We start from the raw sequence: 22,559 nt of genomic DNA, 5'->3' as shown, positions 1-22,559 counted from the left end.
ATTATTATCGTGTGACTGCGTTTGTTAACTTTTTTTATATTAGTTTAAAGTTTAATTTTGTTACAAAACTTGTTTGTACTAAATAGTAGTAAGTCAGTGTAACATAGTGATCGTTCGTAAATTACCAATGTGATTTTTTGTGATGACGTTAGTTTTGATTAAGACTGGCCGATTAACCTCAATTATAGTAAATACAACATTATTGTACTGTTTATTCTCTAAAAATCAAAATAAATACAATATATACCATTTTGTAACTATTCATAATGAGATTGTGGGTATTAGTCCGGGATACATCGCCCATTTTTGCAAGTGATTACTATCAAGCTAATTTTTCGTGAGTAGCTTTATTTTGATGAGATGCCCAATAATTTCATGTACGAAACTCTCGATTGTGGTAGCTTACAGAGGTAACAAGGATAAAAATTTTTGATTTGACGGTTCTCAAATATTTATTACGCAATTTGTAGGACAATATGTCTGTTGAATTATATAAGTATTAAATAAGTGAAAATAAAAAAATCAGCTGGTTAGTAATCATTTATGATGACTTCGTTATCGATACACATTGGAAAGGGGGACTCTTTGATCAAACCATAGATTTTGTAGGACAACTATTTTTTCGAATAATTTAGATAATTATCTTGAGATAAAACAAAAAAAACATTCAGTTAGTAATTAATTTTTGAGAACCATCAAATCAAAATATTTTATCCTTGTTTCCTCTGGTAGCTACCACAATCGAGAGTTTCGTACATGAAATTATTGGGCATCTCATCAAAATAAAGCTACTCACGAAAAATTAGCTTGATAGTAATCACTTGCAAAAATGGGCGATGGATCCCGGACTATATGTGATATTATGTAATTGATATATGAGTAAGTATATTTTAGGATAAAATATTTGTAAAGAATTGTTTAGGAATTTCTCTATTTCCATCACAGCATAATATATTAAGAAAATAAAAGTTTATACCGCGTTTATTGCCACACTTTTCATTTTTATTCCGCGCTATAACTGACTAATAAGTGTTTGGTTAAAAGTGATATGGGCGACATAACATAAATTGGCGGAGATTTGGCACCGGTGATGCAGCTGTCCTCACACCGTAAATAACGCTATTATATTCATATTTCCCTGGTTTATAGTTAAGCGTATCTATATAATTACGAATGTCGTACACGGGTCGGCGGAGTTGTTAAACTTGCCGGGCTTTGTAGATGAAAGAATAAATTTATATGTGATGATTTAAAACCGCGTTATGATATTTGTTTTGTTTGATGTCGGTGCGTAGGCAATGCACGTGTAACGTTTAACAGATAGCCGCGTATATGCGCCGTCGGATCCGGCGGCGACAAGTCTATTTGCAGCGGTCGCCGTTCCCGCAGTATGAAGTAAATTCGGTGCACGCGTGGGTTTGCCACCGTCTCGCCACTGTCAATAATAATAAATATATAAAATAACGTATTTGTTGCCGGGATAAGGCCGGTGACATCGTTCTAGTTTGTCTAAACGCTGACGTCACTGTCTGGGAATCCGGTGCGCCGGCTCCCTGACCTACCTCCAGACATCGCAAGGCGAATCCTGGAAGGATTTTTGGGATGCTTCAAGTGTCAACTCGAACAGTTGTTTGAGCAAGATACGCTGGGACTTATTTGTCTTCGTTGTTTTGCAGATTTCCTTGATTTCAGCTGAATTCATCTTCGAATGTTACCTACTCTTTTCTTCGATATTTTCTGCTGCACTTTTATCATAGTGCCCTCTAATGCCTAGTGATTTTTAAACACTGTATTTTTGTTCTACGTTTCTAAAAACATAGAAGAATTGGATTACGAAGCATTAAACTGTAATGTGTATGCACGTAGTGATTACTTTAACTAAAATTATGTCATAATATCTTTAATCCCCAATCGACGAAAAGAATTATTCTTTCATTATCCTTGTCGCACAATTTCACTCAGTACTATCTCGTAAGACGTACTAGTTTTAGCAACTCTCATTTCATATTTAAGCTTAAAGTAAAAAAAATGGAATTTGCATCGCTACATTTGGTGTTTTTGCAAAGTTGCCTAAACTTGGTCAAATGTAACTGTGATGTCAGCAATCTGTTGGTATGTAGGTGCGTTGCTCACCTGGTGTTTCCCACTCCATACGTGATCTGCATACAGTTGCCAAAGAGTTATGTTGCTAGAAGAAGACATGCATATAAATAGACTTGAGCAAGAGTCTGAACAGTTTTTAGGTTTACAGATTATCTATGGCGCGTGGATTGTCATTGGAGTACTGTAAACTCCTAATTGTTCAGTCCTATCAGACATGTCAGTTATTTTCAAATTCATACTCTACCCCGTCTAAAGTGGTCCTAATTTTATGTTCCCCCTTCTGGCTACTCAGCCAATTTTCTTTAATAAAGAATATAAATCTTAAACTTAAATTTTGAGGGTATCTCTATCGATACATAATATATAGGCTAAATGGCACTAGGTTAGTCATATCTGATGCTATTGATGGTATTTTCAGTGCCTCACACTTAAACTGACTAGAATGCTGATGTTATGCAAATTGCAATGATGCACTACATTGCGCACCACATAAGAATGACAGAATGCGAGCCCTAACATTAGCAACAATGTCAAACGCACATGCAAATTGGTACAATCAATAAGCAGAGTGGGTGCCGGATGCCTCTGTTATTTTGCAGAGGTTTTTCCTTATGTTGCAACTAAATTGCATCGTGCCGGTTACGTAAGCGATCTTTTGAATGACGATACGTAAATTGAGTTGTTTATGGCGTTAAAATTGTATGAATACTTTTAGCAATAGGTATATTTTTGATATTTATAATAATTATATCGGAGCTTGATTTTTAAGCCTTTGGAATTTACATGATATCAATAATAACCACGTGTTTTTTTTATACATATAGACAAAGCTTTCTTATGCCAGAATTTTGTATCAAATAACCAAATGTAAAAAAATAATTTTTCCGCACCTTACCCTTTGTATCTGTTAATAAACCACCGTACACCACGATTCTTGCTATTAGACGCGCGATCGGATTAACAATATTGTCCGGCTCAGACGCCATGCAAGCGTGTACGGGGAATCGTTTTATTGTAATGGCTCATAATTCCAGCTAGGGTCCCGGCGTGCCGTCAATGACTATTGTTTCTATAAATCCGAGTGCGTGAGACGCAAGCGCCATCGCCGGCCTTTCCGATATCATTCCGCTGCTTGGTATTCTAATGCCGTCGTTTCTCAATGGCTCGTATGACGACTACGTTAATAACGGGCCGGGCGTATGATGTGTGGCACTATTGTGAGCCCCACCGTGGCAGTTTGACCACGGAAGCATTAAATTCGCCCGAGCCGCGCTTGCAAATGAAGTTCATAAATATTTTACGTGTCTGAATTTAATTTATAATGGGGATCGTAATTGCTTGTGTTGAATGCATGGTATCGTTATGTTTTAACGGACCAGCGGAGTTGGCAAGGTTTTATGAGAAAAGATATGGATATGGATATTTTTTAATAAATAGGGTTTTTCACGTTTCAGTTTTTATTAATATTGTTGACGCGTATTTCTTTGGTACTATGAAGTATGAACTCTACTATATCTTCTACTAGCGGTCCGCCCCGGCTTCGCCCGTGGTACATATTTCGCAATAAAAGGTAGCCTATGTTCTTTGTCAGGGTCTAAAGATTATCTGTGCCAAATTTCATCAAAATCGGTCCAGTAGTTTATGCGTGAAAACCATACATACATACATACATACAAACCTTTCCTCTTTATAATATTAGTATAGATGAACAGATACAATATGTGGAGGTTCAGATTTTTTTTATCAGTGATCAATATCCTGAAGTCCTATTGGAATCGATGTCAACAATGTTTACTTACTTTAGATTCTACTTTCTTACTTTCTATTCCTATAATTAATCGTTAATTATTGCCTGCAAATCTACAGAAAATTGTCTGAAAACCTCACTCGAAATTAATTACCGCGACGCGGAATGAACGTTGCATTTATAGTAGTTAGGTACATATTTTTAAGAATAGATTTTAAGAAATGTTTAATTTACAAATAAAGCTGATATTCAGTTAAAGCAAGCAAGCAATCTGCAAGTTCAGTTCCTACACTAATTATTATCAGTAGTAGAAACCCTTCAACTTATTCCCTATAGTTTCAACTATATTCTAAGTTGGTATAATCCATAGAGCTATATTATAATTTTGTATTTTTTTACAGCGGCAACGGTAAGCTGGCTACTTGGGGCTGCATCATCGGCTTCTTAGTCATGATGTGTCTAGACGTAGGTCTTGGGTAAACACCGACACGCACACACTCACACCGTGCCTTCCTTCTATCTGTTTGGGCGACTTATTCGTTAATTTTGGAATTATTTATATGAAACATATAACGTGTGATTTTATTTTTACATAAAAACTTTAGTTGTTGGATGATTTTAACTCAATCGAATTCAGATGAATTATTTCTATTACAAGTTGTGTTAAGTGACAAGTTTACTTAAATTGTCGGTAAGGTTTGTTTGTATATGTGAATTTTAAGAATGTATATTGTATTTACTTAATGTATTGCTTTTATATTGTGACTAATTTTGACGAAGCCTTGTACGTGTATTCGTAAAGGACCTAAGTATTTTAACGTTAGATATTAATGAATAAGTTGCCCCAATCCAGCCGTGTCAATGGTTTTAAACGATATTTGCCAAATTCTGTACATGATTATGTATATAGTTAAAGAATAGAATAGAAACTTAGTATATAAGTATTAATATTATGTAGCACTCGCACAATACGGTCGATTCCAATTACTTAATTAAGAATGAAATGAAATTATTATTGTTTTTATTTTACCAGTTTTACATTGAAAGTATTATAATTTATTTGATGTGTAATGAGCAAATTATTTATTTTATTTACAATTTGACGAGCTCTAGATTGTTCGATGAACGTTCTTCAGTGATGCTGTAAATAGGCTGCAGAAATTTTATTTATTTGACATTTTTAAATTATCCTTTGATATGATGTATTTGATAGAGATGTTTTATTATATTTGTATGTTCGAACTGCTCATAGAATGAAACCCCTGGACTGTACAAAATACGTATGTACTTACGGACCTGTGTTAGGTTTTGTTTGAATAATCGCGTTATTGTGAGATGTGTAAAAGACAGAATAATTTAACGAATTTGTTATTTTATTATTTTAATAAATTAAGTATAAAGCATTTTATTGTATTTTTATTTTACTTTCCTTTGAATTGATATTCATAATACCCAATATACACAAAAATAATATCACAAAATGTATATATAAGGTACTTACTCGGAAAATTATTGTGCTTTAACCTTTATAATTATCATCTTAACTGGTCAGTAGAATTGATTGTTTAGGCTTTAGGACCAAATAAAATAACTAATTATCATATTTCATCATATTATATAACATATTTTGAGCTTAGTTTTTTAAATATTTACTTTATTTAATATAAACACATAACTTTTAAAATATTACAATTCATTTAATTTCATCCGACATATTTGAATCCATAAACCAGTAACAGGAATTATTGAAAAATTTATTTCTTTAACAATTTAGTAACTACACGAGTTCTGTTTATACCATTGAAATCTATGTAATTAACAAAAAATGCACTTAAACATTACAAGTTGCTCACTCATTGTGCCCATACCTACCCGTAGATAAAAAAAACTACAGTCATTTGAATATCTAATATAATACATATTATGAATATATTTATTAGTACTTAACTCATCCACTCACACGTATTATACGTGACAAACAACAGGAATTGCACTAGAAAAGGGCAAGGGAGCCGCGGTCGTTGACCCCGGCTCCCGAACTCCCGAATACTTGCAGCTGCATCGATAACACTGCGCGCCCACTATCTGTTCCAATAACCCTTGTTTACAATTATATAACTAGTTGTGTAAGGTTTTGTTAAAATACTACTTTTAGTGCCTTGCAAAAGAAGACTCTTAATTTGAAGTAGGTAAACAGTTGTGATATTTTCCAATCAGTATTTTTATAGATAGCTAATGTGCACGATAGAAAATACATAAGCATATACTAGAGATCAGTTACAATAAGAAACTTAATGCTCTTAATTAGGATAAAAATTGCAAGGAATCGATTAGTGACACTACATTGTAATAAACGAGCTAGGTAAAATACTAGGTCTAACGAGGTAGAACTCAAATCGTAAGTTTCACTCAAGTACGAGTAAGTACACAATAAATGCGCATACGCAGCTGCGTCGATAACACTAAATGCACTTTTCAAAACTGTTTAATGTTTCCTAATATCCTTTTATCCTTATTTATATTCAACACATGTTAAATATATTATGGTCACCAAGGTTCCTCAAGGATGAAGTATTAAAATTAAACTAAATAAGGTTTTATCGATCCATTAAATTATATGATTGTTGGTGTTTTTGTCGTAGTTCATCGAGAGGACTAAATGAGTCCCCATAAACTATACTATTGTATGTTTTAATTGAGCTTACTGTGGGACTAGGTCGATTTGTGTAATAATGTCCTAGTTATAATATTTATATTTATTTATTTATTTATTTTAACCATTTAAGTTTTATCTATAGGTACTTACTTACGACTTGTTACTAATAACACGATGTAAGAAAAAAACATTTTTCTACTATCGACTACATATTTGAGAAGATGATGAAACAAACAATTGAAATATTGGAATCATACATCTATAAGCCCTGAAAGCTTTCGTCTTTTAGGGAATCGTGTAACAAATACGTGATCAATAGAGCCAAAGCTTGCAATTTTTTGTAATTTGTCGAGCAGGTTGTAGATATTTACCCTTCCTATTCTGCAAATGTATCCAGAAAATACCCTATGTCGATGACACGATCAAGTCATTGTTTTTGTCAGTCATAATGAATCTAATCTCATCAAAGCTACACAAAAGGTGAATAAAAGTACTTGTAACCATGCCTTATACAAATTCCTTTTTGGCTTTTATTTCCTGTTGCTTCAGGATAAAGAATAATAAGATTTCTGCAATTTGAAATGACTTTTCTAAAAGTCGAACAAGCTGAGAGCGACTTTCAGGTAGGTATGTATCATTGCATTTACTAAAAGAATAGCTTACACAAAAGCACTTGAAAGTTTTCTTTATCACATAGGGATAATAACAACGACTAACACCAAATGTTAATTGAATACACACTAAACATTTATTGTACTTTACCCCATCTCGTTGCCTCATATACGTATTAGCTATAAACTACCCGTACATTGACCTCGCCCATTTATCAAAATTATCCAATAAAATAATATGTATAAGGAGCCAGAAGGAAAATTCATTCAGTTAGTTAGGAATATTAAGATTTACGAGCATCGGTGGGTCGAAATTTTGTGAGTACGTTTGATATGTTTGATTGTAGAGTCGTTAAGGAAATTATTGCCTTGTTCTTGAATTTAAAGTTTGAAAGGAAAATATTATAGGGATTTATGTGATCTTGGGCAAAAAAATTGGATGATATACAAAGTGTTCAGCTACCGTCGCGTCGTAGGGATTGTAACATTTTTTCATAACATTTGTTGGTGTTTAAATAGGATGAAATATTTATAGCTGCATTTATTAATTTCAATGTACTAACGTTATGTTAAGGAAAGACAATAATTAATTTGATATTTATTTTAATGTTTTTTTGTAAAAAGTGCATAACTACTAAGTAATATTTCTTAAATCATGCTCTATGTAGAGACCAAGTATTATGAAATTGATTTACTTAAAACGATATGATATCGATATTTGTCATAAACATTATCAAATAAATCAGGGTAAATATTAAACTGTGTACAATAACAATAACAAAAAGTGCCTTGTAAGTGTTTCCGTTCAAAAAGTTGTGTCATCGTCAAGTGTAGAGTGTACCGAATGGCGAGATATATGGGGCAGTACATTCGATCGTGTAATGTGAAGCACCTTCGGGCTCATTTCCATTCATTCGGTGTTTGTTGACAATGTGTCGGAGCGCGGGCGGCGCGGGGCGGGGCGCGCGCTGCAGTCGCAACTGCGCGCCTGCGCCCCGCGCACGTTGCACTGCGCCGCCGCACGTGCGAGCCGCACCGCTGCAGCACCACCGCACCGCGCCCGCACATCCCCATCGCCCGCGCCGACGACCCTTACCTACTTTACGTCACCTAACAGTAAGTCATGCATGCGGTGCATTTCACGATACGACGCATGCCCGTCCGCCGTTTCATTTTCGCCGGCCCCGGTGTCGATCGTGGCGATTACTTTCTTCGCGAAATATGAATCTTTTTTGTGGTAGATTGACGTGAATTTATCGATTTTGGCAAAATGTATTTTATTTAGTGCCAACAAAGTTCACTTTTGCCCGACCGACGGGGAGTGATTTGCAATTTGCGGCGTAGAGCCGCGGTCGGAAGTGGGAACGCAGCGTACACCTGCCCGTCACGCTGCCTTTCCGACGCCGCTTGCCTTATTTTCGTTCAGCCTTTAATTTATTGTCTATATCTTTTACTGTCTCGTGTGCGTAAACAACTGCAGCGGTCGATCTTATTTATGCGTCTTGAATGCGCGTAATTAGCTATTTATTTGTAAACAAGAGACAATAACAAATGTGTGTATATGTATACTAATTAATTATTTATTGAACGCGAGGTTATAATTGCATTCAAACTGAAAATATAATGTTTTTAATGACGTTCCTAAATGTTAATGGCAGTATACAACTTCGCGTGTTATTGCGAATGATGGGATAATTCTAACATTCAATGTTCCACCTGAGTGGGATTCTGTTTTGATTACTTCTATTTGTATTTGGATACCATTATTAGGTTATTGAACGCCTTAGATAATACCGTTTATTTATAATGTATTTGAAAAATGTTCATGTAACTTTGTTGCTGAACTGGCAAAGCGTGACGAGCTTTCGCATTTTTAAATGTTTAATAAGTTCGATTCTTTGAAAACTCTACATGATTAATTTCAAAGTGCCACTTAAAGGAATGACATTAGTTTCATGTTCAAGCCAATATGAACTCTATCATACACTGAAAGAAGTTCGAAATTTAATATTAACAGTATTTCAAAATACGGGCGTATCAATAACCGTGGTCAGTGATTTTGAATAGTACACTGTTAAATAATAATAGGAAAGCATTACATAATTTTTCTTCAATCATTTTATTACAACCTTATCGTAAATGTAAAATACCTGCCTGTAGTACCTACCTAGGTACCTAAACTTAATTCATGTAAAATTCATGTAAAAAGCTTATTCGCAAGTTTATTTAACAATAAACTGTAAACTTTTATTCTTATGTCATGGAATAAATTTTCAGATACCAAACTTATTTTCCTAATCTTCTTCTTCAAAATAGGTAGGTAAATCTAATACTTGTGTATTTTAAATATAATCTTGGGAAGTGTTTTGATGTGTTGAAGTTTCACAATATGATTTTTAACATCGTTTATCTATCGATGTTTCATGTTTAATTTCATAAATATTGTGAAACATATGTTTTAACTCATCTTAAAAACGTCCCTTATATTAGTCATTTTTCATATCACCATTTTAGTTCAGTCTGTCTGCAAAAATTGCACTTTATTTTGTCACACATCATTTTATACGATAACTTCAAGAAAGTGTATAATTAGTGCTTACAGGAACAGAAACACAAAGCGCAAGAAAAACATATTAACGACACGTTTACATACGTTTCATATTGAATAATATTATAATTGTATAAAATGGATCACTTCCCATGCAAACATACACGTGGAAGAAAACGTCGCATTGCAACTTCGCTCGATATCAATGAGAATGCGAACTAGTGCATTTATTGAAGCATTATATAATTGGACACAATTTAATGATTATTATGAAGAATTATTCCATCTCTATTGAATAGGAAGGCTTTATAGAAGCGATGAAATATTAGTAGAGCGATTGCTTGTTTCAAGATTCACAGAAAATTTACTACTTTTCAAAAAGTTTATCTTCTTCTTCTTCTCTTGTTCTGTAAAGGATATAATACAAATTTATTTAAGATGAAAGATATCTTATATATATATCTATATATATCCTTTCTACTACGACGACCGAATTATAAAGTAGAAGTACTATATTTTGATAACTACCGTATTGTTTCGACGATACCAAATGTAGAGTCAAATATTGCGATTTGTTTCTAAGAGGACTCTATCGAATCTATAGTTTCCTTATTGCATGCTACAATAACATATTGAAAATAATTTTCTCAGCAACGGATAAAACATAAATATTCAACACACATATATATCCTAATACTCTCTATGGATCATTACTTATTCTATGTTTTTTACGTTACTCTATGTATAAATTAATACGGAGAGTTTCATATAAATTGTAACTAATTTATATTATCGCCGTCTATAACATAAAGTGTGGAAACATAGTCGTATTTTGCAGTCGCCTTATAGTAAGCATTAGCATTCATAAAGGTACGTAATTACCGTATTGTCTAGACTGGAACCGCGATCTATGAATTATTGAGACATACATTGATTCTTACAACGCGAGGCCTTTCTAATGGGATGCGGGCTTCGAATTAAAATCGTCCTATTAATAAAATAATAGTTTGTGAGAATGTTTTTGTATAGGATTGTTTGTTAGTTGATACTCAATTACAGAAAATGAAATGGTTATTCAATCTGGGGTGTTTAAGTTGCATAAGTAAATATGTTATAGTACTAAGTTTAACATTAGATGGCGCCACGCGCTCATTGAATGGCGCTATTGAAATTCTTTCTGCAAATTGTATAAGTGTTTTGTGGTCTTCATTAAAATGATCTTTGTGCACAATAATTTGTTTTATTTCCATTCACATTGGTTAGAAAATTGTACATGGTCCTTTCTTGCTGGATATAAGCAAAGAGTTGACAGTGCACTAGTACACCTCGTTTGCTAAGTGGAGCACACAATCTGGAGCGAAGAGCGACCCCTGGTAACCTGGAAGATCCAAGGCACGGGAGGCTGTAGCTGAGCGGGAGGAGCACCCCCCGAGTCATCGAGCTGCCTACGTGAGGGAACAGTACATCAGAGCGGATCACCTCTTCTCACAGGATCGGTGTCAGTTGTCATCTGTCATCACTCATATATGACAAGAAGCCAGCCTAGGTGACGTATGAAGATCATTGACATTTGCTGTCATTGAAGATTATTGACATTTGCTGTCAAATGTCACCTGGAACACGATTGTGACGTTTAAGTGTCAGTAAAAAAAAAAGGAACAAAAAAAAACTTGAACTTGAACTTTGAACTCTATATTGTTGGTCAATTTAACTTAGAAAAAGTGAATCATTTGAAAACTTATATTCGTTTACGTGTTTGCATAAACTTAGAATAGTCGTAAAAAAGTGGAGTGACGGGAAACCTATGCCCAATTTATCACAAAGGTTATATGTGTGAAGCAATAATTTTGGATTGTAAGAAAATATTGTTAGAAACACTGTTATTAAAATGGCTGAAAACTATTTTAAATTGCAAGACGATCTTGCATCTAAAATTGTTAAGGGTAAAACTAATTTAAAGAAATCTCCGAAAGAACGTCTGACTCTGTCCTATTTAGAAACACGCTTAGAAAATTTAGAATCTCAATGGAATGAATTTCATAATACTCATAGAAAAATTATATATGAAATGAAAAGAGAAGACTTCCAACGAACAGAGTACAATAAAAGTGAAGTGTATGATACAGTTGAGGAGGAATATTTAAATTATAAAACATTATTAAAGGAACAAATAAGCGAGTTTAAAGTAAAATGTAATAATTTAAGTGTTAGTTCAAATTGTCAGGAACCAAGGAAGGTGTTTGTAAAATTGCCTGAAATTGCCTTGCCTTCATTTTCAGGGCAATATTCTGATTGGACTAATTATAAAGATCTATTTTTATCTCTTATACATAATAATTCATCGCTCGATGATGTTCAGCGACTACATTACTTGAAGGGTTCACTTACTGGCGAGGCTGCAAACCTTGTAAAATCTATCTGTGTCACAGCAGACAATTATAAAACTTGTTGGGATAGGTTGATGCTTAGGTATGACAACAAAAGGCTTATGGCAAATTCTATTATCAGAAAATTAATGAATCAAAAATCTTTGTCGCAGGAATCTGCCATGGCTATTCGACAGTTGTTGGACACTACTAGAGAGTGCTTACAATCTTTACAAAACATAGGAGTTGACTGCAGTTCATGGGATTTAATTCTCATTTATGTAATTTGCCAGAAACTCGATCCGGAATCTAGAAGTAAATGGGAGTCTAAGGTTAGTGAAACTTGTGAAGGGTTGCCTAAGTACAAGCAGTTGGAGGATTTTCTTGAAACTAGATTTAGGTCACTGGAGTATAAAGTGCCTGACAAAGGCCAAAATGTCGTACAGAATGCTTCAAAATTCTCTATGGGAACAACTATAGCGACTAGTCTATGCTTGTTCTGTTCTGAAAAACATAAGTTGGCTCATTGTAAGGCGTTTGCAAACGAAACTGTTGATGTGAGACGGCAGTTTGTGCAGACTCAACGATTATGCTTCAACTGTTTCAGTTCTGAACACTCTGCTTATGCATGTACAGTGTCCACTACATGCCGTGTATGTAAGAAACGTCATCATTCATTGTTACACCCTAAATTAACACAGGGCAGTAAGATGAATTCACATATGGAGACAGGTAAGGTTGTAGCTGTCGTGACTGAAGCTGCATCACCATCATCAGAAATAGATTCAGATTGCAACGAATCTTCTGATATAGTCACAAGTTGTGTTGCCACCTTTAGCAATACCGTGTTACTGGCTACTGCTTTGGTGAATGTCAGATCACAAAATTCAGATGGTTCAGCTACCATTTTGAGATCTTTGTTAGATCAAGGTTCGCAGGCAACATTTATCACTGAATCGGCTGTTCAGTTGTTGGGTATTAAGAAGCTTAAGGAAACAATAAAAATCTCTGGTGTAGGTAACAGCAAATCAATTATATCTAAGGCATCAGTGAATATATGTCTTACATCATGTTATGATTCCAAATTTACATTGAATGTTAAGGCCCATGTTTTGGATAAGTTGACAACCTTGTTGCCAAACAATAAAATTGAGGTAATGGATACTTCTCAACTAGATTTGCCTAAATTAGAGCTAGCTGACCCTTCATTTAATATTCCAGGTGGCATTGATTTACTTCTAGGTGCAGAGGTTTATTGCAAAATCTTAATGCAAGGTTTACATCATGGTGTAGGTGGTAATTTTATAGCACAAAACACTAAATTTGGCTGGATTTTGTCTGGATTTATTGATAATTCCAATATAAACCAGCAAACTGAGAAGGGGGTTAATTGTCATACCATAACAATTAGTGAGCATAATGATGATGCTTTACTCAAGTTGTTTTGGGAACTAGAATCTGAACCCACACAACACATTAAAATGATGACTGAAGAAGAAAAGGCATGTGAAGAGCTATTTGCAGCTACCACAAACCGAGATGAAACAGGAAGGTATATAGTCAAACTTCCATTTAAGGATCATGACCCTGCTTCTAAGTATGGTGAAAGTGAAATCATTGCATATAGGCGTTTTTTAATGCTTGAGAAACGATTGTCTAATAACCCTGGCTTAAAGGAGGAGTATTGCAAGGTAATAAAGGAATACTTGGATATGGGTCACATGGAGTTATGTAAAAAGGGGGAGAAACAGGGTGCCATATACTTACCCCATCACGCGGTAATTCGAGAAGATAAAGACACTTCAAAGGTCAGGGTTGTATTTGACGCCTCATGCAAGGGATCAAATGGGGCATCCCTTAATAGTGATCTTATGGTAGGTCCTAATTTACAACCGGAATTGAGACATTTAGTAATGAGATGGCGCTGCTTTCCCATATCATTAGTTGCAGACATAGTTAAAATGTATCGCCAGGTTAAGGTGACGGACGAAGACGCTGATTACCAGCGTATTCTCTGGCGCGTGAACCCTGATGATCCGATTCAACATTTCCGGTTGCTACGGGTCACCTTTGGAACTTCATCGGCGCCTTACTTAGCCGTTCGTGCACTACAACAGGTAGCCCGAGATGAAGGGTCCAATTTCCCGGCGGCGGCGGAACGAGTTTTTACTGATTTTTTTGTCGACGATTTAATGACTGGTTGTCATACAGTGGAGGAGGGAATGCAAATTTATACGCAAATGACTAAATTGCTCAAGTGTGCAGGATTTCCTCTTCAAAAATGGTCCAGTAATAGTAAGGAACTTTTAAAGAACATCGGGAAGAGTGACGCTCCAAACCTCGAGATCAAGATTGACGAAATTACTAAGATTTTAGGAATAGCATGGAACAGAGAAATGGATAATTTTCATTTTAAGGTGAAGTTACCAACCCTGGGTAATAATTTGGTGACGAAACGACGAGTCATATCCGATATTGCTAAATTATTCGATCCTTTAGGCTGGATAGCACCGGTTGTAACGAAGGCTAAAATCTTTATTCAAAGGCTATGGCTGTCAGGTATAGATTGGGATACTCAATTGAGTCCCCAGTTACTAGAGGAATGGTTAAGTTTTAGAGAGGACTTAATCAATCTGGAGTCTTTCGTAATTCCTCGTTGGATGCAACTCAATAAGGGTGACTTGGTTTTGGAACTCCATGGCTTTTCAGATGCTTCCAACTTGGCGTATGCAGCCGTCGTTTATGCTAGAGTTGTTGATAAAAATAGAAATATTCATGTTCATCTCGTTACGTCTAAAACTCGTGTAGCACCGATAAAGCAGATTTCAATACCCCGCCTGGAATTGTGTGGGGCAGTCTTACTATCAAAATTGCTACACGAAGTAAGCAATGTATTGAATGTTTCAAAGAATAACATTCATGCTTGGACAGACTCAACCATTGTACTCGCATGGCTTAGTAGCCATCCAAGTAGATGGAAAACATTTGTTGCAAATAGGGTTTCTGATATTTTAACTTCAATGGACGGCAATCAATGGTCTCATGTTTCCAGCGAAGACAATCCTGCAGATAGCGCGTCGCGGGGTCTTCTGTCTAGTGAATTGGTTTGTAATGATCTCTGGAAAAAAGGACCCGATTATTTACACAAGTTTGAGATAAAATACAATAAAACTATTTTAAAGGATACTCACCTTGAAGAAAAACCATCAAACCGGAAGTGCAACCTAGTTGTTACTGACGATGATGATGCTGAAGAATTGCTTTCAAGGTTTTCTTCACTGAAAAAACTTACCCGGGTGATTGCATTCTGTCGAAGAACACTGCGTTGGAGAAAATCTGAGAAGAAGAATACACATCTAGTAAATAGGTTATCAGCGAGTGAAATAAAGGAGTCATTACGTACCTGCATAAAAATGTGCCAAAGAAAATATTTCACCGAGGAAATTCGGAGTTTGTCGTCTTCGCAGATGGTCCATCGGAAGAGCACGCTCATTTCGCTGGATCCGTATCTCGATGATCATCAAATTTTGAGAGTTGGTGGTCGTCTCAATAATTCTGTTTTCAATGAGGATATGAAACATCCAATCATAATTCCCCATAAATCGCATTTCACAAAATTACTTATTGACGAAGCTCATGTAAGCACATTGCACGGAGGTCCGCAGATAATGCTTAATTATTTGCGGTCCATGTATTGGATTATTGGTGCCAAGGGATTGGTTCGCCAGTTTGTAAGAAGATGTGTAACTTGCACGCGATATTCAAATCAAAATAATCAGCCAATGATGGGTCAATTACCGACAGTCAGAGTAACATCACATCGCCCATTCAGCAAAACGGGAGTGGATTATGCCGGTCCAATAGCCATAAGAGCTACAAAGGGAAGAGGTCATCATGCAACAAAGGGTTACATTTGTGTGTTCGTTTGCATGTCAACAAAGGCGGTACACTTAGAAGTGGTCAGTGACATGACGGCAGAGGCTTTCATAGCAGCCTTTAAAAGACTAGTTGCTAGGCGCGGGCATGTCACAGAAATGTGGAGCGACAATGGCACAACATTTGTGGGTGCAGCTCGACAACTCACTGAGTTATTCGATATCGAGAGCTCGATTGTTGCCACCGAAATCGCCGACTGGTTAGCGTCAAATGGAACGGATTGGCATTTCATTCCGCCTCATTCACCAAATTTCGGAGGATTGTGGGAGGCGGCTGTAAAGTCAATTAAATTCCATTTGGCCAGAATTGTGGGAAATGCCACACTGACATTCGAAGAGATGTCCACCACTCTCGCTCAAATTGAGGCATGCCTCAATTCAAGGCCTATTTCGCAGCTCACAAGTGACCCACAAGATCCCTGTCCGCTGACACCAGGTCACTTTTTAGTAGGTGAGCCTCTTGTGTTGGTTCCAGACGACAATTATGAGAAGGCAAATGTCACTAATTTGAAGCGATGGCATCTCACACAAAGAATGACACAAACCTTCTGGCGCAGATGGACTGAGGAATACCTCACCCAACTGCAACAACGCTACAAATGGAGATGTCGTATTCCGGAACCGAATGTGGGAGATTTAGTTCTAATAAAGGAAGACGGATTGCCTCCCGCTCGATGGCTGTATGGAGTGATCGTAGAGAAGCATCCTGGGCATGATGGGGTTACACGCGTTTGCAGCCTCAAATGTAAGGGCCACATTATCAAACGTCCTCTGTCCAAACTAATATTTATTCCAAATTCAGAGTGATTATATACAATTGTAACTTACCTTTCATATTCGTGATTTGCCTTAAGTACTAAGTGAAAATAAACGCTGCACATTTTTTTTTTTGCACTAACAAATTTAAATCTAAAAGACAAATTAACTGTAACAAAATCATATTAAATAATTAAACGTAATAAATTATAGCAACAACAAAGTATTGAAATATTTTAGGCATTTGTGAAATACTAGTATGTATTATGGTTTAAGTTAAAATTGGCTTACTAAGTGATGCTATAGCAATGCTAAAAAATAAATTTATGTTTCTTTATAGATGTATAACAATATTGTGTTACTGGTAAAGGGTTTAATGTATTACAACACATGTATTTTAATTGTCAATCAACATTAAGTTTTTTTTTTATGGACTAGGTCCATGGGGGGCGGTATGTTTAAGTTGCATAAGTAAATATGTTATAGTACTAAGTTTAACATTAGATGGCGCCACGCGCTCATTGAATGGCGCTATTGAAATTCTTTCTGCAAATTGTATAAGTGTTTTGTGGTCTTCATTAAAATGATCTTTGTGCACAATAATTTGTTTTATTTCCATTCACATTGGTTAGAAAATTGTACTACACAGGATATTAAACTTGGCTTTTGATAGGTATGCATGTCGTATTTTGGAGGGAAATTAAATAATCTATTAATTAATTATTAATTAACGTGCCCAAAATATGTTTTCATTCTTGATTTGTTACTTTGACTTTGGGGTCATTGGTTTTTTTTTGCGGTAGGTACTAATATGAATTTGTATGGTAGATACATTTATAATATGAGACGAAATTGTTTGTTTATCCTTGTTACTGCAATTTTAAGAGATATCTTATATATCTAAGCTTTTAAATATGATAGAGTTGTCTAAGTAGCGCCGGTATTGTTATGATGATGAATGTCTTAACATACATTTCAGCTGTACCTAGTTACAATACAAGTATTAGCTGTTTATATTATATTACATATATTATATTGATAAGAGATAAACAAAACATATAGGAATACCTTATTTTCCTTAAGGATAAATTTTGACGATATAACGTCACAGCATTTTATATCAGATACTAAATTAAAGTAAAAATCAAAGAAATGAAAATATTGAGCAACACGGGAACATCAATCACGCTTTATGTGTTACGCGGTTGATGACGCACTGCGCGTAACCGTACTTCGCGTAAAGTACTAGCATAGTACCTATGTATAATTCTCTTTATACTATGGTACCTACTAGTGGAGCGGCCTTTCTAGCCGTTCACCCTTCATAGTACCTACTACCTAATTAAGCTTGAGTACGTAGGCTTGCGTAGAGTATATACCAAGTGACGAATTCCCTCTACCTCTATAGCGATACAGATTTTCATTGATTACAACACGAAATGTTTCACCTAAGTAATGAAGCTGGACGTAAATGCTTTTTTAAAATATTGTACATTTAGTGATGTGTATACATATTTACCTATTTCCTAGAGATACAGCTTATAATTGACAATAACACAATGAGATGTTACATGGATTACGTTGGGAATTAGAACAGAGATTACCAATAGGTACTGATCTGATTTTCTATCGATTGGTAGCTTAGTAGGTACATTACATAGGATAGATTGACAAACATTTATTTCCTCATTAATAAATAGTTAATTACTGTAATACTGTAATGTTTTAACAATTAACTGTATATCGTTGTTTCACATTGTTGTCTAGTAGTGGTGATTAAGGATTTTTTGTACAGAACCATTTGATTAATCTTCACTAATAGGTACATTTCCACTGATTATCAAATAAAGCTCGCGATAACAAAAAATATTGAAAAGCAATAAAAAAGTACAGAAGAACATTGCCGTGAATATGCGTCAAATTATTGCGTCCGTTATTTCTAACGGCGCAATGGACTGTATCGCTTCTAGTGTCCAATGCTAAACAGCTTAGATATCGAATAACAATAGAATAATCAAATGTGCTTTCTTTTTTTTTATAAATATCGTTGGGAAATGTATTTGGAGAAAAGTTCTTCACTAATGCTGTAATGTGGTCAATCTATTAGGGTTGTAAACGCTCTACAGTTTTTTTACAATTTTTCATAGATAGAGCCCCTAGCTGTATTTTTGTTTTTTATTTTAAGCTATGAGTAGTTATAAAACTATATAATTAAATAAACGTGATAGACAAATACATATTATTATATTATGTACTAACAAAATGCTTTACATTGTAGGTACATTTATTTGAGAGGAAAATTCGTAATAGGAGTTATAAGTTATGTAGAGACAGCTTTTATTTATGTCATTATAAAATTATTTGGCAGACATTAATATACTTATGACATTTGTATCTTCGTTGTACCTATAAACAAAATAAAATTAAAAGTAAGTTTGTCGCGATAAGGAATGTATCCGAAGTATTTTTAGTCGCAATAAAGCGAACCGCAAATGCCAATCGAGATCTATTAAAAGTCGATCGATATTTAAAGTAACATTGTCGACGAAAATATCGCAAGATCACGTCGCGTTCAGTATCGCGTGTCGCGGGCGACGCTCGCCACTTGTGACTAGCGGCCGTACACCGTACAGTGAGCACCGCACACCGCACACCGCTCGACTCGCGGCTCGCGGCTCGGAGCGACATCGGCGTACATAGTTTTTGTAAGTGAGCCATATGTATTGTAGCGCATTGCGTTCTAGCCGAGAGGCGATAATGAGGAGTGCAATGGTGACGTCACAAGGCGCGCGGGTGGCGCGGGACGGCGCGGCGCGGGCGGGGGGCAAGCGGGCGCGGGCCGCGGGGGCAGGAGGGGGGGGGGGACAGCGAGCCGCGCGCCCGTTCATTGTAGTTTTTCGATTATTGTTTAATTAGGGCGAAGCGGCGGCGGAGCGGCGGCCAGGGGTCGCCAACTAGCGGCCCGCTTTTCCGATTTGTGCTCCTTTTTCAAAAGGATTTGGTTGGCTGCACGTTTTGCTATGTAGGACAATGTCGTGCATATTTAACTTAAACTAGAAATCACCATTTATGTCACAGTTATTGTAAATTATTTAATTATTACAATATGCGTTCATAAATCAAAGATCATTTATAGTAAATAATTGTAATAAATCATGTGCGTACATAACATGAACATCAATATGAATAGATAAATGCTTTAATTAAACAAATGTGTAATTTATATGAAAGTTTATTTTCCCTTTATATACCTACTTATAATCACTAACGTATTAACTATTAAAAGACAAACAGGTATTAGAGCTTATTAATCAGGTAATTGTTTTAACAACGGCGAATAAAGGCTCATCAGCCTCCTGACATAATATTGATATTTGAGGTGCTACTCGCTACTTATATATGTATAATCGAAAGAAACTCAGGATTACATTTATAGTCTTCAATGATATTCATGTAGAATATCGTAAAATATTCATAATAATCATCCATAATAATACTACGTGCACCTACAAATAAACATCCAAGAGCAATGAAACAAAAACAATAGTCCAACAACTGAAAAACGCAAACATATAAAGTGCGAAAATAATCTTCAGACGGTACGCGAGTTGAGCGCATCTGGGCCGCTATCTACGGGCGGCGACCGGGGGCCCGCGGGGTGGAGCGCGGGAAACGGCGCGTCAACGAGCGGGCCCGAACGAGGTCGACGAACGGGGCCCCGAAAACTACGCAACCCCTGCATTTTCATTTCGATTCCAATTTCAAATTTACGAATGTGTTTTTTTTATTTTTCTTTTTTTACTCCGCGTCGATTGTTTTTTGAACGTTTGGAAATTTGTTTGAAGTTATGACGTTCGTTAGAATGATAGTGTAGTTATTGCTAAATTTTAACTGGATATTTTACAATTTTATATAGGTATTTATACGCCCATGTAATAGTTTTCACGTGTATTTAAGATGTAATGCAAAATTCAATAGTATTGCGATATATATAGCGATGAAAATTTATATTGCTTGCACATATAATTTCTGATTTGGCTGAACTCTATTTTTGTATTATTTGTGGCAAAAATATATAATAGGTATTTATTTAATATAACTAAGTACCTAGCAAAATTATTTTTTTCGTGATAATTTTCAAACCATTTTACCCACTTAACTAAGTATATTCCTCAAGATAGAAGATAGATAAGAATATATGAAATGAATAGGTACATTTTTTCCTTCTTATTGCAAATTTTATTTAAGTACTTATTAAATACATTTTCTACCAAGTGGGCTGAAGCCTGAAACTCTACCTACATGACCAAAATTAAGTTTAAGAAATTAAAAGATAATTTATGTGTAATGTTAATGTAATTATGTACCTAAGTAGGTACTTACAAGTTAAATGTAAAAATTAAATTACAATTATAATCAAGTTCATGAATTAATTAATTATGTTTCTCATGTTTTAAATAATATTTAATAATTTTCGTAAACTCGCTGAAATATAGGTAATAATATGATGTGATTAAAGTTAATTTATTACTGATACATAATTAAATAATACCTATCATGTTTTAAATTGCTATCAATACTTTTATTTTGTTTTATGCCGCTTCATATTTAGCTACCTCAATACAATTTAAATTTTTTCTAATATTCTTATAAACTGAAGGAAATGGTATTTTTAATTAGAGCGGATAGGTAAGTATTTTTACAGCATTTAAAACACGTTATTCACATAAATCAACGTCAATTAAGAATTAAAAAAGCAAAAAATATTTATTTATTTATTTATTTATTTATTACTAGCGGTCCGCCCCGGCTTCGCCCGTGGTACATATGAAAAATAGATGTTGGCCGATTCTCAGACTTACCCGATATGCACAGAAAATTTCATGAGAATCGGTCCACCCGTTTCGGAGGAGTATGCAGACTAACATTGTGACACGAGAATTTTATATATAAGATTACATAAATCAATAACCTTTACAGAATAAACCCAATGCGGTACTGACTAACACCATAATTCCATACAAATACACTATTTACAACATAAACAAATTAACTTACAGTCTACGAAATAAGATAAAATTAATACAATACAACAACAGATAAAAATTAAAATGAATAACTAATAATATAAATTATGAATGTATGTACACGTACCTATTACTACTGAAATTTGAAAATTGAAATTCAGAATTACAATTTGTTCATTTAGACCACCGAAATAACACCGATTCCATGTACCGAGTTATTCCTGTTCATTTCCCTCATACATTTCCATGAACTGTTACCGCAAAAATAAAATCGCCTAGTTATTGACGAAAGAAAACATTTAACGACACGCCCACAGCGCGCTCCGACGACGCTCCGGCAATAAAAGGACCATTTAATGTCGATTCACAGTTTTTGACGTCGAGCTTTGTTCACGGGCTCACGTGATTAACAAACAAATATTTCTTTTTTATTGTATACACGCGAAAGGCGACCTATCATATTATTATAAACACGTTGTCCGCACATCTAGATATTTGTACATCAAAAAAATCCTCACAAACTTATAAGAATTTCTAATCACCAGTCTACTGAAGGAACAAAAAGTTTCGGCATCCCGCAAATATACTCGGAGATCATAAAAAAATCTATAACCATGCTTTTTTGTTCGACCATTTAAATTTTATTAACTGTAAATAAATTGCTCGGACGTCATAATTAAATACCAGAAATAGCAATTTGTCTATTTCAACATTTTACATTCGAAACAAAAAGGTGAAAAATGCGAATCTCTGATAAAGGATGTCTTGGAAACATTCCAGCCGATGAGTAATGTATTATTATGAGTTGTC

At 35.1% G+C, this 22,559-nt stretch overlaps 2 protein-coding genes across 2 annotated transcripts in view; both read left to right on the top strand.

Annotated features, from left to right (window-relative positions):
* Window positions 1-4,471, top strand: part of Zip48C (Zinc/iron regulated transporter-related protein 48C) — a 42,788-nt gene extending 38,317 nt beyond the window's left edge. Inside the window, exon 7 of the mRNA XM_089701468.1 lies at window positions 4,252-4,471. Coding sequence (XP_089557594.1) covers window positions 4,252-4,330 — 79 coding nt within the window. The 3' untranslated portion in view covers window positions 4,331-4,471. The remainder of the gene's footprint in view (window positions 1-4,251) is intronic.
* A 3,576-nt stretch (window positions 4,472-8,047) lies between these two features.
* LOC149483949 (uncharacterized) overlaps window positions 8,048-22,559 on the top strand; it is a 67,723-nt gene continuing 53,211 nt past the window's right edge. The window contains exon 1 of the mRNA XM_089701911.1: window positions 8,048-8,233. Within this exon, the coding sequence (XP_089558037.1) occupies window positions 8,048-8,233 (186 nt within the window). The remainder of the gene's footprint in view (window positions 8,234-22,559) is intronic.

The sequence above is a fragment of the Colias philodice genome, chromosome 12 (genome assembly GCF_061535455.1).
Source record: "Colias philodice isolate Cphi_HAF_F1 chromosome 12, ilColPhil1 Martin Lab GWU primary, whole genome shotgun sequence".
NCBI lineage: Eukaryota > Metazoa > Arthropoda > Insecta > Lepidoptera > Pieridae > Colias > Colias philodice.
The sequence above is the reverse complement of the archived record's forward strand: the minus strand, read 5'-3'. Positions and strand labels throughout refer to the sequence as shown.